Here is a 17,491-nt window from a genome sequence, read left to right as displayed (position 1 = left end):
TCTCCTCTCCACCTCCCCTCTCCTCTCATCTCCTCTCCTCTCATCTTCTGTCCTCCTCGCTTCTCCTCTCCTCTCCCCTTTCTACTCCTTCTCCTTTTCTATGCATTCCTCCTTCTCTCTTCTCCTCTCCTCTCCTCCTCTTTTCTCTGTTCTTCCTCTCTCATTCCCTTTCGATTTCTGTCTTTTATCTACCAAAAACTATATTAGCCATTATGTGTGTGTGGCTGCTCCCCTAGAATGAAATTGAAATGACAATGAAATTACCTTTGATCTAAACCAATCATCCCCTTTAAATATAACCCCCTTCGCCTTCTACTGTTCCATCCTTTGTCCACTCCTGTCCCTGTGCTCTCCCCTGGTTATTGACTTAGGCTGTAAAAGAAGCCCTGTCACCTTTCTTCACATTCACTCATATGAAAATTATGAATATATAGTCTGTTTTGTGCAAAATTGGTCAAAATCGAAGCACACACATCCACATGTACACGCACACACACACACGCACACACATCCACACACACACACACACACACACACACACACACACACACACACACACACACACACACACACACACACACACACACACACACACACACACACACACACACACACACACACACACACACACAGAAACACCCTCTCTCACTCTCACACACTCAGTGTCCAACTGGCACACTGCCATGACCACACCCCATTTAAAAATGACAGCTACCTATATATGTATCTGGCCCATCTCTCCTGTCAGTCACTTGCATGTCCAAAACAATACCATGTCACGCCTCCATGATGAGACAAGATGGAAGGATTCTCTCACTGATTGCAGGCTTCAGTGATTGAAGGTTTCTCTGCGAGGGTGGATTACTACACCACAGGGCTACTGGGCCCAGGCCTAGGGCCCCAAGAGGCTAGGGGGCCCTGAAGGCTATCCCTCTATTTCCTTTTTCATAATGTGTCAAAATCACATTTTTAACAACTGCATTTTTTAATTTTCGCGGGGGACATAACCCCGAACCCCCAACAATATTGGGTCTCTAAAATCTGGCCTAAAACACGGAATGTTTTTGTAATCTAGCAACAGCCAAGGAGGGGGAGTGTGGGGGGGGGTTCTTGTTTTCTGGCCCAGGGGCCCTTTGAGTCATAATCCGTCCCTGTTTGACAGTGAAGCCCCGTGTGTCAACACTAATAAAACATTCATTATGAGAGAGGAAGCCTAACCACACATGACATTCTTCAATGCGTGGAGGGTTTCACTCTATAGGAGTTTCAGGGCTTGGCTTCTGTGAAGAACAGTAAGACAATGGCTTCTGTCAACCGTTATTGTCACAGTGGAAATGACTGAAGTGAGATTATGATGAATTAGCAGCTACCGTATGTTCTCTATTATGTCTTCCTCCTCCACCCCTTTCCCTGCCGGGAAGGTTACCTGACCAGCGACTTTATCAAGCACATTGAATGACATCTCAGTATGATAATGTGCTATATAAATATTTTATTGCTTGATTGATAAATTGATTGATTGAAGTAGGAGTTTGTGTCCTAGCTGACAATAATTCAACTCAGAGAAGGGTTATGATGATGTTTTGTAACATCTATCATTGTCACAATGGAAATGACAATGACAAAATAATCATCTATATCAGTGGTTCTCAACCTTTTATGCCCAAACGCCCCCCCTTCTTTTTGGGCTTTTTTGTGACTTTATATGAGACAGTGTGAAAGCGTGACCGGCATAGAATCTCGGGTCGGATTCGAACCCGGGTCGGCGGCATAAAGGTATGGCACCTCAGCTCATTGAGCCACCACACCACCTAACACGTATTTTTTTCTTTCCTTCCCCATAGGCCTGATCAAGTACTCGGAGCTGACGGACTACCTGGTGCGGGCGGTGACCTCCATGCAGAAGGAGCTGTGCGAGGTGCGTCAGGAGGCCGACCAGGGCAGGGAGCGGCTGGCCCGTCTCAAGGCGGAGCTGGCCACCGCGTCGGAGCGCGCCGCTGAGCTCCAGCCCATCCAGGTATGGAACGCCATTAAGGCCACCATTTGTATCTAGCTTTCAGCCATAGCCTAGTGGTTAGAGAGTTGGTCTTTCAATCTAGGGGTTGCAGGTTCGAATCCCCCCTGACCTCTCCCTACATCTACATCCATGGCTGAAGTGCCCTTGAGCAAGGCACCTAACCCCACATTGCTCCAAGGCCTGTAACCAATACCCTGAAAAAATAATGACTGTATGTCGCTGAAAGGGTCATCTAAGTGCAATGCAATGTAACTATCATGTTGAGATTGAAATTCGCCCGCTAAAAGCACCTGTTTTCCCGAAATTTCGCTGCTTTTTTACACCATCGTTCACCCTCCAGGAGGAGAACACACGGGTCCGCGGCCACCTGTCCAGCCTCAACCGCGACCTGCTCAAGCTGAAGGACGAGAAGTGCGAGCTGTACGTGCGCTATGCGGCTGCCGTCGAGGAGAGGTCGGCCGCTATGCTGCGCTGCCGGGACCTTAACTTGGAGGTGTGTGTGTGTTGGTGTGTGTGTACAGTAATGTGTGAACATGCACGTGTGTGTGTGTGCGTGTGTGTGTGTGTGTGTGTGTGTGTGTGTGTGTGTGTGTGTGTGTGTGTGTGTGTGTGAGAAAGAGAGAGAGAGAAAGAGAGAGAGCAAAAAAGAGAGAGAGAGCTGTATGTGCGCTATGCCGCCACTGTCGAGAAAAGGTCCTTCGCTATGCTGCGCTGTCGGGACCTTAATCCACAGGTGTGTGTTTGTATAGGAGTGTGTGTGTAAGGATTAAGGAGTAAAAAAAAACTGTGAAAAAAATGAAAAGAAAAATGTCTTAGATCCTTTTCGTGTTCTTTACTTCGCCAAGCTTTTGGTCAGCAGACCTTCCTCAGGGCTTGGGGAAGTATTGACTTTCAAATCTCTTCGAGATTTGGTCTGACCAGGAGCATAACAATTGACGTTTCCCAAACGTCATGGTTGACCCGCCTCACTGGGTTTGCTACTGTTTGACTGGTTTCCGACAAAGGGGGTGGGGTTCCCAATCAGAAACGATATTTACATTGCTCTTGACCTGACCAGTAGCAATGTCAAAGGTGTTGCGTCACTAGGAGGGCATGGCCTGACTATGGGGAAGGTCCGCTGACCCAAAAGCTTGCCGTACGCAAAACAGGATCCAAGTGTGCAGACATTTTTCTTTCATTTTTGCCCAGCAGCTCTAACAAAAATGTATTTGAAAATTTGAAAAAATGATGCACAATACTGTATGTGTAATGTCAATTGAGTAAGCTGTGTGTAATGTATTTGCATGCATGTGTGCATGAACATGCATGTATTTACAGCTGAACCACAGATGCAATAATAGCAGTAAAATAACAATATTTAACCGTTATTGCTTTGCACCGCAGATCTACCAGCTGCAGTGCGACGTGCGGAAGTGTGAGAAGGAAAAGGACTTCCAGAGGAGGCGCTCGCTCCACTTCACCTCCCCCAGCGAGAGCCAGCAGCTGCGGGACGAGATCGCCACGCTCAGGCGCAAACTCATGGATGCCGAGAAGTTCAGTCCGGTAAGACTCGTTCGGAATTGCCTCAGGCATCAGCTGCAAGTCTATTTTGTACAGATGCACCGAAATGTCAATTTGTGGCAACACTTGGCCGAATAACGAAACCGAACATTCAGTTCAGTTAAAATTGATCAAAGTTAGGTTTTTCAGACAGGCCTACCTCAGATTTGGCCGCTCAATTGGCTTTCGGCCGAAAGTGTCTTTTTTTTGCTTTGATGAAATCCATTACTGAATTCTACCATGCTATTTTCTGTGTGCAGGAGCATGCAGACTTGTTGAATTCAAGTGCTCCATAAACTTTTCTGAACTGTTGTGCAGAGGTATTCACACAGCATCGATTGCTATTATTTGATTGATTAATCACATGTACATATGCTAACTAAAAATGTACAAACATTTTGAGTTCTCTCTCACTCTTATCACCCCCCCTCTCTCTCTCCCTCTCTCTCCCCCCCCCCTCTCTCTCTCCCTCTCTCCCTATCCCTCTCTCTCTCCCTCTCTCTCTCCAGGCGCGTGAGGATATCCTGGCCCAGGATCTGGAGGAGGCTCAGGATCGGCGTTCGGAGCTGGCCGATAGACTGTGCAGACTGAGCGAAGACAACGAGAGGCTGAGCAGGGCAACTGAAGAGGTGATTACACTTACACACATAGGGCGCATTCAGGCCGACTGAGAACCGCGCCGGTACCTGTTCCCGCACCTACGTATAATTGCGTTGAAATTAGCGTTCGCGAACCGCGAAGTTGGTTCGCAATGGGAACCGTGACGACAACATGGCCGTCAGCAGGTACATCCGGGTAACACAGTCACGTGCGGTAAAAGTTCAGAGCCCGGTATGAACACGGGTGGTTCGCAGATGAGCTCTTAAGTGCCGAACGCAACTGATGCGGGCACCGGCACCGGCTCCGTTCTGGTCGGCTTGAAAACCCTAATAGTGGAAAACGTCACAATTGGCCTTAGCCGTGGCTCAAAAATACTAGAAAATATTAATTTATTACTTAGTAAACTTTCATGAAAAAGATCAAATTTTGCAATAGGCAACCCAGTTTCAATGAGCAGCGTAGGTAGTTGCAGTACCTGTTTTGACCATTTCCTGCACAGTGCACCTTTAAAGTAACCCAACTACTGTATGTTGTGTGCATCCTTCTTTCTCAGCTGTTGGAGGAGAAGGAGAACCTGGTGCTGCAGGTCCAGAAGCTGACGCTGGACTGTGAGATGTACCAGCAGAAGAGCACCGTCTTCCAGAGCCAGCTAGGAGAACTGCAGGCGGAGAGAGACAGGGTTAGTCATGCGCATACACACACACGCACACACACACACCAGGGTGGAACTTTTTGAAAGTTTTTTCCCCACCAGTCACTGTGGCAGGCAGATTTTAAAATCCATCAGTCATTTGCCATTTTACCAGTAAACTCTTATAACTGTCACCCGTCAAAGCCTGTTTCTCTCTCTCTCTCTCTCTCTCTCTCTCTCTCTCTCTCTCTCTCTCTCCCTGTACAATTACATGGACAGTGACATCACTGACGCCCTGCCTGTGAGGCAGAACCTTTCTCAGCAGTTGGCCAATCTGATCCTGACACGTGTGAATATGCACAGTAATGCACACACGTGTAGTAAGATTACACAACCTTAAATGGATACGCATGCACGCAGTGACGCAGACACACATGCACACGCACACGCACACGCACACACGCACGCACACACACACACACACACACACACAGACAGGCAGACAGGCAAACAGACAGACACACACACACACACACACACACACACACACACACACACACACACACACACACACACACACACACACACACACACACACACACACACACACACACACAGAGAGAGTTAGAGGCAGTGCTGTTTTTATTGTGTATTGTATCTGTGAGGTTTGCTCTTACATAACTGTCTTCAAAGGTAGAGAGTGTAACATTACACCATTAGATGTCCTTAAGCCTCCTGTGGTCTCTCTCTCTCTCTCTCTCTCTCTCTCTCTCTCTCTCTCTCTCTCTCTCTCTCTCTCTCTCTCTCTCTCTCTCTCTCTCTCTCTCTCTCTCTCTCTCTCTCTCTCTCTCTCTCTCACACACACACACACACACACACACACAAGTATCAGGGCTGAAATTTAAGCATTGTGAAGTAAAAGCTGTAGATTTTCACACGGGGTTTCCATAGTAGCGAAATGGGTGACAGGAAAACTTGCAGTCTGAAATTATTTGCCAGTTGTCAGGTTAGTCTTTCTTGGAAATGCTATGTTTATGTTAAATGCTTCCCACTCTTTGGCCTTACGTGTGTTTCTGTGTCACTCTGTGTCACTGTGAGCGCTCCAAGCCATACCCAGACCCTAAATGTAATATAATGTAAGTAACTTGTGCCAACAGTGTGTAAGGGCATTTTCACACTAGCTCCCTTTCAGTCATCCAAACCAACTCGGACCAGTGATCCTGGATTTTTGTTGTGCATGTGAGCGCTCCAACCCATACCCAGATCCTAGATGCAGGGGCGCTGCTAACATTTTTGGGTCCCATGAAAGATTCAAATCTTGGACCCCTAAAATGTTATCAGCATCCTTCAGGGGCCCTGTCAGTGCTGTCGGGCCCTTAGAATCTGTAACACTCCCCCCCCACGGCACCCATGCCTAGATGTAACATAATGTAATGCAATGTATGTGTTGTTATGTTTCCTCAAGGCAAGCTAAATATAATGTCATGTAATTGATACACTGTATATTGTTATGTTTCCTCCAGGCAAGCTAAATGTCATGTCAAGTGTGTTTGCATGTTTCCTCCAGGCAAGCTAAATGTAGTGTAAAGGAATGTAAAGTGTGTTTGTGTATTTCCTCCGGGCAAGCTAAATGTTTCCTACAGGCAAGCTAAATATTATGTAATGTCCTGTAAAGTATGTTTGTGTTTTTGCTCCGGGCAAGCTAAAAATTAAATAATGTAATACAATGTAACGTGCCTTTTGTATGTTTCCTCCAATATTGTGTATAGGAATGTAAAGTGCGTTTGTGTGTTTCCTCCTGGTCACCTAAATATAATGCAATGTAATGTAAAGTGTGTTTTGTGTGTTTCCTCCAGGCCTACCTGTCGAGGGACGACGCCCAGGCCCAGATCGGGCGCTGCCTGGCGGAGAAGGACATCCTGCGGAGCCAGCTGGTGGAGCTCCAGGAGAAAGTCTTCAACCTGAGGGCCCGCAACAACGACAGGGGACCCAGGGACAAGCCACGCGTACGTACTGAACTACCACTACATAGGCCTACAGTACATCATTTATACATATCGATAACGACAGGGGACCCAGGGACTAGCACCATTAAATACAGTACATTACAAACTGTATACATCACTGATTCTTGAGAAAGTGGCTAAAACATGTCTCAGCAATAAACTGCCAATTCTGTTGAAAATAAACTACATTTTCATGAACAAAATGGATCTAGGTAAAGACCCAGGGGTCTGTTACACAAATGTAGAGTCGTTTGAAATATTTAAGTGTAATTGTATTACTTTTCATTGCTATAAACCTGCTCACACCCTGTAAAAACAGCTGTCCCAAGGACAGACATCATAATTTCAATTGACTTAAAATGTAAAAATCACTGATATTATTGAATAATATTACCATGATGTGAAAGTCCATATTGAAGTGGTTCTACAGATATGCACATAGTGCGTGTAAAACAATATTTACTACTATTTTCTGATTGCTCAAAATGTGTCCAGCATATTAGTCACCACCGTCAGATTTTTTTAAAAAGACAATAAAATCAGGTATGCACAAGGTCATTATCATTACTGAGGACCCCTTTTCAAACCTTTAGCTCTACTGCATACATCACCATCACTGAAACTCCTGTAAGTTTACTATTTTCTACTCAATTTGTTCATTTGTTGGACACTGGTACTGTCCCAACCATAAACTGTCAACACCGTCTGGGGTTTTAATAGTAGTATGTTACATTAATGTTAATTAATATATACTTTTTCAGAAGTGGCATGAAGCCCCTAAGAAACAGAGCGAAAACGAAGTGGCTAATGTGAGCAAAAAATGCATAATATGTAAAAGAGTGTTTTTTTTGTCTCACACCGTCAGATCAGATGTCACCACCGTCAGATTTTGTTCCGCTCATCATCTTGTTCCATGTTTTACTAAATTGTGCTGGTTAATGAGACATTACCAGACATGTTAGTAATAATTGTGATCCAAACGTATACTCTAGCCTCCACTGAGGTTTATTTGGAGGGTTTTTTGTCACAAAACCTGACGGTGGTGACATCTGATGGAGTTCACAAAAAAGCATGTGTTTTACGGTACATGTTTTTGCCAAGTTTTAAGAATATGCTTCCAATAAGTATCTACAATTATGTTGAATTGTAAAAGTAATTCACTTAAATACAGTAAACATATTTTTTTTACTTCTAATTCTGTCTGACGCTGTTGACAAAACCAAGAAAGAGCTTTGATTTGAACAACTTAAAACCTGTTTATGCCACATTTTCAATAATCTAGGCCTACTTCCTAGAGTATCTAACAAATGAAGAAAAAACACACGCACAAACATACTGTGCACACACAAAAATAAAGTGTTTATGCTAGATGTCATTGACGGAGGGCTATTTATTTTGCTAAATGTAGGTAATAATTAGGTCACTTTCACCACAAGCTGATTACTGTCACCACCGTCAGTTCTTAAGTCACCACCGTAAGACATTTTAAATGAATGTGCTTACAAAATTTTCCTTTGGAGTTGTTGAATTATTAAAGTAATAGCAAATTTAAGCCTACACGAATATTTGTGAAATTACAAAAAATTGTTTGGTCTATTTAGGCATTAAGTAAGCATTGTCTGACAGCACATACTTTTAAATTAGAACACATGAACATTGAAGTTTATTTTTTATCATTACATTATGGGGAAAAAATGAACTTTAACACAATATGCTAATTATTTGAGAAGGACCCTGTATAAGACGTACCCAGGCCAGGACTTTTCCTTTCCCAACATGTGAACTTTGACCTCAACAAACTGAAACCTGTAGCCACAGCATCTTTTACCGTTTTACAAGAGTGTTTAGCGCTTCAGATATGAATGTGTGTAATGTATGACAGGAAAACTTGGTAGGAGCAGCCAACTTTGCTACAGATTAACTGTCCGACGTGTCCACGTTAGGACTGTAATGTTGTGTGTGTGAGCACACGGCTAATGTCCACTGGCAGAATATCAGTTTCATTACAGCGTGGTGCATTTCTTCAGCATGATGTCACTCAGCAATAAGTAATTCAGCACCATTATACTGCAGCAAATGCCTAACTTTTGCTCTGTCTGTGGGCAGTTATGCACACACTAGGTGTTGGTGCCTTAAAGTTATCGCTCCACAATTATTATATTACACGGTTGATCATTGCAAGGCTACATTCAAATATTTGCTGCGTGTGCATGTGTGTGTGTGTGTGTGTGTGTGTGTGTGTGTGTGTGTGTGTGTGTGTGTGTGTGTGTGCGTGTGCGTGTGCGTGTACGTGTGCGTGTACGTGTGTGCATCTGCATGTGTGTGACGTACACACGTATTTCTGTCCTCATCCAGTCGCGGGAGTTCAGCTGGGAGAGTAGCGGCTGTGGCTCCAGTATGGAGGGTCCTCCTCTCAGTCCCCAGCCCGTCTCCAGGCTCTATGGAGAGGGCCCCCCTCCCCCTGCCGCTCCCCCTCCGCTCAGCCCCCATCCCCGCTCACGCCTCTGCCGCATGAACGCCCTCAACCCAGACCTCACCAGGAGCGACGACCTGGAGGTGACAAACACACACACTCTCTCTGTCTCTGTCTGTCTGTCTCTCTAACTCTCTCTCTCTCTCTCTCTCTCTCTCTCTCTCTCTCTCTCTCTCTCTCTCTCTCTCTCTCTCTCTCTCTCTCTCTCACCCTCTGTGTTTGCCTGTCTGTCTGTCTGACTCCTCTGCTTGTCTGTCTGTCTGTCTGTCTGTCTGTCTCTCTACCTGGAGGTAACAAACACACACACACACTCTCTCTCTCTCTCTCTCTCTCTCTCTCTCTCTCTCTCTCTCTCTCTCTGTCTCTCTTTCTCTCTCTCTCTCTCTCTCTCTCTCTCTCTCTCTCTCTCTCTCTCTCTCTCTCTATTTGTCTTTCTGACTATCTGTCTGCCTACCTGTTTGCCTGTCTGGCCCTCAATCTCTGTCTGTGTCCATCTGGTAGTCTGTCTGCCTGTTTCTCTCTTTATCCCTCCTCCCTCTTCTTCCTATCATTAATTTCCATGCTTTGAAAAAAATTCTCCACAACATACCATAACATAACCAGTTTACTATTTGAACATATTAAATGAAATAAAAAACAATCAGCATTTGCCCATACAAGCTACAGTAAATGATTGTTCTTGGTATTTGTTTCAGCATGGTTCTATTCCAGATGGAAAGAACTTTAACGAAGATTCATAATTATCTAATTATCATTATTTTATTCATTATTATTTTATATTACATTATATATTTTATTATTTTATTCATAATATTTTATTTTCTTCACAGTCTTGTGAGGGTGGGATCAGCAGCATTCGCTCCAACCAGGTGGAGCCTCCGGGCACTGAGTCTCTCCGCAGGCGCCAATGGGACATGCTGAGCAACCACAGGTGAGAGACATTCCCAGTGACGTGCACAGACATTTAGGGGGGCAGGTGCTCGAGGGAGGGGTTGCGGTGCATGTGGAACTTGCGGCTGCCTTACTAGGCTATATAGAGGCTATATATTGTATCGCGGCATTATTGTCTCATACTTTTGATTGTCAAGCATTTGTAGATGCTTACATGAACCACATTACATTTTGACAAAAAAAATCAAAAGGGGCATTTTTGTCCAATAGGGCAAAGGTCAAGTGTTGTAGCACCACCCCGTTCCTATCTGTGCATACCTATGGTCATTCCTGTCATCTCTAGTACACTTGTCGGGGGTAGCCGTGGCCTAGAGGGTGATTAGCAGTGTAACTGTTGCCTAGAGCAGTGTTTCTCAACCTTTTTTTAGGCGAGGCACCCTTTCAATTCATGAAAAATTTCAAGGCACTCCAAGCCAACAAGCTTTAACATGGCATCGCATCCGATACCATACAAGCTTAGAAAATTAACACATTTGGAGATGTCATACAACCTACGTTCGAAGTTACAGCTTACTGGGGAGACCTAAATTTACTTTATTGTGCGTAAATGGCAGATGAAAGATTCCACTGACTAAGCATTCATTTATTAATTTAGACAAATATGTATTATATTACATAATTTATTTATCAGCCACGTTTCCGCGGCACCCCTGAGGGGGGCCTGCGGCACCCCAGGGTGCCACGGCACCCCTGTTGGGAAACACTGGCCTAGAGGCTAGCAGTGCCAGATTAACGCACAGAGGTTAGATATGGCTGCAGCCTAGGGGCCCCTACCTGCCAGGGGGCTCCTGACTGGAATAAAGTAGAAAATTGCAGAATTATAACAGATGCAATGTTGAAAAAAATCATTTGTCATGTTGACTACAGTTGGTAGACATGTTATCCTTAATTCCTAGCTGGTTATTATGACACTATGTAAATTTCACAAAATTTGCGCTCCGGGGGGCTCCACAGCAACCTGGAGCCAAGGGGCCCCAGGCCATCTTAATCCGGCGCTGGTGATTAGGGAGTTGGTTTTTGGATCAGAGGATTGCAGGTTGAAATCCAAGACTTACTGTACCTTTCCCTAATCGCTATCTTTGGCTGAACTGTCCTTGAGCAGGGCACCTGACGCTACATTGCTCCAGGAACTGTAACCAATACTCTGTTCCCTGTTCCCAAATAACAAGGTTGTCAGCTGTAATGGGATATATATTCAAACGTAGGCCCACTGTAAGTTATCTTCCCTGGTACACAAACACGTACACACAGAGACATACACACGCACGTGTGCACACGTGTGCATGCACACACACACACACACGCACACAAACACACACACACGTACAGTACACACACACACACACACACACACACACACACACACACACACACACACACACACACACACACACACACACACACAAATACACACACACATACACACACACACACACCACACACGCACACACAAACACACAGGAGGAGAGAGAGAGAGAACATTCGTAGAATGCAGGTATTTGCATATTATTTACATATTTGGTGGATGTCACTTTCCCCTTTTCCACAAATTTCCTCATTTCACTGACAGTGAAAGGGCCCTCATACAGTAGCTGCAAGATATCACCCTGGTTAATCTTTTGCCCAATCTTTTTTCCAACACAGAAACTTCTCTGCTATGGGCATTTTCATGGTTCATTGAAATTACATCGGAGATGTGTTTACGAGATGTGATGAAAGCGTGTTCAACAGAACGAGTTCTTTTTTTAAAGACCATAGTTCGAAAAGAAACTCCATTTGAAGAATTCCATTTTAATTTCTGTAAATGTAAGCTAATATTAACCCTTTATAAACAGAAAATATGAATATTATTAGCATAGAGGGTTATTCAGACTTTGTTATACCTTCAATACATCCTATAAAATACTAATTAAATGAAATGTCAGGCAAATTCACAGTGTCAAGTTATGTGACATTACTGTTTAATGAACAGTGTTCATGATATATGTTTACTGTACATAGGAGGGTGTTATAAATATTGATATGACTCAAATGCAAAAGAGGGTCTGAAAAATAAAATGGGGACAAATGTGTCTCATCTGTGTGCAGGTCATCGTCGCTTTTAATCAGACGTAAATGGATCCTTGAAACAACAATTTGTTATCCAAATTAACTTCCATGACACCGATGACCTTTTGTCATCATAAATAAACCACCCAAATGCCACCTACATGGCTGAGTCTCGAGTGCTCTTAGAGCTTCAGTACGAGTGCTCAGTGAAGCACACAGAAACCAACAACACTCACTCTCCCTCTGAAACCTGTCAATCTGTCACAGTTGTCACTCTGATGCTGGCACCTGATAATAACTTGTGGAGAGACTGATAAAGATGTTTTTTTGGTCTTTTGAAGGTTTCTATTATGAGGTTGCTGTTACCAAAATGGTAATAACCCAGTCTGAATCTGTTACTTAAAATGAATGTTAATGTCATAGCCAAATAGTACCTGTAGTAAATGTACCATAGGATTAGGTATGCTCAATGAAAGTACATAATATTACAAATATATACATGTAGATACACTAAACAAGACATTGTAAAAAATAAACATTACTCCATGACTCCATAGAGTAAATGAGCCTGGTTTAACCCTTTCCTTTGAGATTTCAACTGATCCCAGTTCTCCCTCTCATTTCTTTTCCGCAGTGGAGAGACGGATGACAGTCCCTTTTCTGATTGTGAATACGTCATTATACCTAAAGGTAAATCAAGTTATAATTCACAAGTTCACATTTGAATGAGGTTGCAATGTGACAATAAAGACTTCCCCAAAAAACTGGTACTGCTGCTTCTGTAAGAACTTAGAGAAGCATTGCACAGAGAGATATGATGTGTGTGTGTGTGTGTGTGTGTGTGTGTGTGTGTGTGTGTGTGTGTGTGTGTGTGTGTGTGTGTGTGTGTGTGTGTGTGTGTGTGTGTGTGTGTGTGTGTGTGTGCGTGTGCATGTGCGTGTGCGTTTACTGTATGTATGAGTAACCGATAAAGGTACGTAAAAAGTACGTAAAAGAAGAAAGAAAAATCCGCACACTGTTGCTGCTCACCGATTCAGTGAACACAACGTTTCAAACTCAGGCAGTCTTCGTCAGTACCTGAGTGCCTGAGGTCGAAACGTGTCCAATAAATCGGTGAGCAGCAACAGTGTGTGGATTTTTCTTTCTTCCTTTACGCACGTTTGTTTGATCCAGCACCTGTTTTACTGGATGTGCGCACATCACTTACACTACGTGTGTGTACAGTACTCCATGAGGGAGGCTGTATTTTTCCACTCCCCTCTCTAATGATGTGTGACCATAAGGGATTTTTTTGCTTACAGACAGCTGTGCCCCTCCCAAGTCTGCCACCCTCCCAGCTCTTAGTGAGAAATGCAACAGCCTTGACAAGTAAGTCATGACTGCTACATGATCGTCAGGAGAGATGGGTCACTTCAAGCCAGTATCTATTAGAAACCAGTCCACACCTTAACAGTGTTGCAATCACAAAACAATACCCTGCTTTCCAGGGCCAGAACAGAGACATACTGTACGATTTATACCTGCCAGAAAAGCAACAGTTTTGTGTTTGTAATAACAGCGGTATAACAGTTATTATATATGTCAGCAGCGGAAAGAGTTACATACATTGCCTACATAGGCCTATGTCATCAATTATCTGTGTTCCCACCAATATACCGTGACATAATACTAAATATAATATTCAGATAATATAAGATAATAAAGATGGTAACACTTTATTTTAGGGACACATCTATTAGCACTAATACATACAATATTAATGCCTGTGTAAGTAACTTGTAAGGCATGTACTAAGCAAAATAAGACAGTTGTTAAGCATGTATTCACAAATGTCTTGTTCATGCCCAATTAGGGATTTATTACTAATATAACCTTAGTAAGGACCAGTAAGCCTATATTTCTATTTATTAGTAAGTAGTAAGTGGCAGAATACAATGTGTATAAGCTCCCGACACACTGTGTGAACAAACCCTGAACAGTGTGAAAACAGATGTGGAATAAGGGTCCCTATTCTAAAGTGATGCATTGGTCAGCCCAGATGGCTCAGGGCCTCTGCACTACCAAAGTCCTAGGGCCCCCACACCACCCAGGCCTGCACTAACTAGCCCCCCCGATCTACAAAGTGTAAGGGTATATCAAATAATTAATACTTACACAGCTGGATCATCTAGTTTTCTCTTCTTCATATCAGTGAGAGGGAGGTAACAAGAGCCTATATATAGCAAGGATTGAACGTACACTTGTCAATGGCGGTGGGTTGGTGAGATGTAATTTTTTTTCATGTACCACTGAGTTTTAATTGTAAAAAAACCCAAAATAAATGCAGAACATTAGAATAATAGTTTTGAAGCAAAACTAAACTACTCTTTTGTGATAATTAAGTGAATGTTTGAGAACATTAGCTTCAAGAAGTGCAGTGCATGATGGGTACGCAATCTAGGCCAACAGACAACCTACCCAGCTCTGAGCCTACGTTCTTAGCTCCTCCCCTCACTTGTGAAATTTAGTTGCTATCCAAACAATTTGCCATGTACGTAACAACAGAAATATTATCATTGCTGCATTGGCCATGCATTGCATTTCTGACTAAGGGCGTAGCCTACCCATCATGCACTGCACTTCTTGTAGCTAAGTTTCTCAAACATTAACTTATTTATCAGAAAGGAATAGCTTAGTTTCGCTTCCAAACTATTACTCATCGTTATATTCTGCATTTATTGTAGGGTTTTTACAATTAAAACTAATTGGTGTATGAAAAAAATGACATCTCACCACCCACCGTCATTGATAACTTTACGTCCAATCCTTGCTATATAATGATTCCAATTACTCATTGTCATAATGAGTGGAATAAGTGAAATCTTCATACTTACTGAGACTAATGAAGACTCTGAAATGTTCTTACACTTTGCTTCCCGGGGGGGGGGGACGGGGACGTAGAGTGGGGGCCCTAGGTAGTGCGGGGGCCCTAAGCCATCTGGGCTGAGCAATGCATCACTTTAGAATAGGGACCCTTATTCCACATCTGTTTTCACACTGTTCAGGGTTTGTTCACACAGTGTACCAGGAGCTTATACACATTGTATTCTGGCCCTTACTGCTTACACATAAATAGAAATCTAGGTCTACTAGGTCCTTACTAAGGTTATATTGGTAATAAATCCCTTATTGTGCATGAACAAGACATTTGTGAATACATGCTTAACAACTGTCTTATTTTGCTTAGTACATGCCTTACAAGTTACTTACACATGCATTAATATTTTATGTATTAGTGCTAATAGATGTGTCCCTAAAATAAAGTGTTACCATAAAGATAATACTCAAATATCAGTTATCAAGAACAGCTGATACGGAAATATAACACTCTCTCTGTCAAGTGGAACAGTATAACAATTGTTATACTGTGTATGTGTGTATGCATGTGTATTCTTGTGTACTTTTGAGTATAACTGTCCTGTTTTCTGTCATGTGTGACAGCATGTTGAGTGCATTTTTAGTATTAACTCTCCCATCCTCTTGTCGTGTGTAACAGTGTATAGTTTGCATACTAACTCTCCAATCCTCTTGTCGTGTGTGGCAGTGTGTAGTTTGCGTACTAACTCTCCAATCCTCTTGTCATCGTGTGTGGCAGTGTGTAGTTGGCGTAGCTTACTAACTCTCCTGCTCTCTTGTCCTGTGTGGCAGTGTGTCCCGCGCCTCGGCGCCCCCCTTCCTGATGCGCTCGCGGCCCCAGGCGCTGCGCATGACGGGCCGGGTGCTCACGCTCTCGCTGCAGGGGGGCACCTCGCTGCTGAAGCAGATCCAGGTAGTGGGGGGCAACAAGACGGGGGTGTTCGTGCGGCAGGTCACCGAGGACTCGTCAGCGCAGACGGCCGGGGTCAGCCCCGGAGCCCAGATCCTGGAGGTGAGACTACACCACACAGCATGGCAGCAATGGAGAGTCATGTACTGTTGGCAAGGATGAAGGGCCATGGTGGCCCGAAATGTCGCCCAAATAAAAATGGGTTAAATAGCTCATCTAGCCAGCCTGTGCCCTCCTATGGATGCAACACCTTTCAGCACTGCAACTAGTCAGGTCAAGAGCAATGCAGTATACTTTCTGAGTTCCCGAAAATACGGGAACTCCTCCCACTTTGTCGGTAAGCAAACAAACATAAGCAGACCAAGGAAGGCGGGTCAACCATGCCGTTCGGGAAATGTTAATTGTTATGCTCTTGGTCAGACCAAGTCTCGAAGAGATTGGAACATCGATGATAATCAGGCTAGAGCTCATCAGTGTGCGGTTCGTCCTTGCCTACATGAACTTTAGGCTTTGACCCTGCAACCGGCAAAAAAGGAACGGGATGTGTGTGAGATCTGACACACATGTATTTGTGTGTATTTGTGAAAAACTGGTAACATTTGTGAATGGCCAGCATGAATTCTGGAGAGAAACTGCAAAAAATACCTTTAAGGAAGCTCAGTAATGTCATAGGAATGTTTGTAATGATATAGTTCAGTCTTTTCAGGCTTCAGGAGTTCATGGTAAACCACTTCAGATGCCTGCTCCAGACAGCCAGTGTAGACTGGTAAAGATAGCAAATACTGAGAGGATGTTCGTCCATGTGTCTGTGCACATTGAAACATTACAGCCAGTTAAACGTAAAAAAAGGAAATTACCCTGCTGCCTTAAGTTTGTAAGTTAGCTCAGCTTGAGAAAGCCTCCAACTCAGTTAAGCCTCGAGTTGAGTTAACTTACAAGTCTAAGGCAGCATGGCAACTTAATTGTGTGTGCTTTTGTGTGCGTTTGCGTGCAGCAGAGGTAGATTGTCTAACAGATAATCAGCAGCTACTATGCGTGCCTACCTTGCGTGCAGTGAAAAGAGAAGTGAGACGTGTGGTCCCTTGGGGGACAGCATACCGTATACCGTCCCAATGGAATAAAATGATATCTACGTCAGAACAATTTACAAAACAGAAACAAAAACATTTAGGCTATACATGAAAAATAAACAAGGCTAGATTTTGGCTAGACCATTGAAAAGTTTCTTCAGACTTGAACCATTCAGACCTGTGAAAATATACCTTTTGACAGTTGCAGTGATATTGATATTTCAGTGACGTCACCTGTGACTTTGTAGCCATCTGTGCTTTTACCTTGCGTGCAGTGAAAGCAGAAGTTAGAAGTAGAACTGTGTGTGGCCCTTGGGGACTGAGTCCCAGGGCGACGAGGGTTATCCCCA

At 43.7% G+C, this 17,491-nt stretch overlaps 1 protein-coding gene across 1 annotated transcript in view; it reads left to right on the top strand.

Moving 5' to 3' along the window:
- The window catches only part of card14 (caspase recruitment domain family, member 14), a 40,586-nt gene that overhangs the window by 7,608 nt on the left and 15,487 nt on the right, over window positions 1–17,491 (top strand). Inside the window, exons 3-13 of the mRNA XM_063201623.1 lie at window positions 1,845–2,017; window positions 2,358–2,510; window positions 3,401–3,559; window positions 4,066–4,185; window positions 4,710–4,835; window positions 6,644–6,793; window positions 9,149–9,349; window positions 10,097–10,197; window positions 12,901–12,956; window positions 13,568–13,634; window positions 15,954–16,173. Of these exons, the coding sequence (XP_063057693.1) occupies window positions 1,845–2,017; window positions 2,358–2,510; window positions 3,401–3,559; window positions 4,066–4,185; window positions 4,710–4,835; window positions 6,644–6,793; window positions 9,149–9,349; window positions 10,097–10,197; window positions 12,901–12,956; window positions 13,568–13,634; window positions 15,954–16,173 (1,526 nt within the window). The remainder of the gene's footprint in view (window positions 1–1,844; window positions 2,018–2,357; window positions 2,511–3,400; window positions 3,560–4,065; window positions 4,186–4,709; window positions 4,836–6,643; window positions 6,794–9,148; window positions 9,350–10,096; window positions 10,198–12,900; window positions 12,957–13,567; window positions 13,635–15,953; window positions 16,174–17,491) is intronic.

This window comes from Engraulis encrasicolus, chromosome 1 (assembly GCF_034702125.1).
Source record: "Engraulis encrasicolus isolate BLACKSEA-1 chromosome 1, IST_EnEncr_1.0, whole genome shotgun sequence".
Taxonomy (NCBI): Eukaryota; Metazoa; Chordata; class Actinopteri; order Clupeiformes; family Engraulidae; genus Engraulis; species Engraulis encrasicolus.
This window is presented reverse-complemented; position numbering and strand designations above follow the sequence as displayed.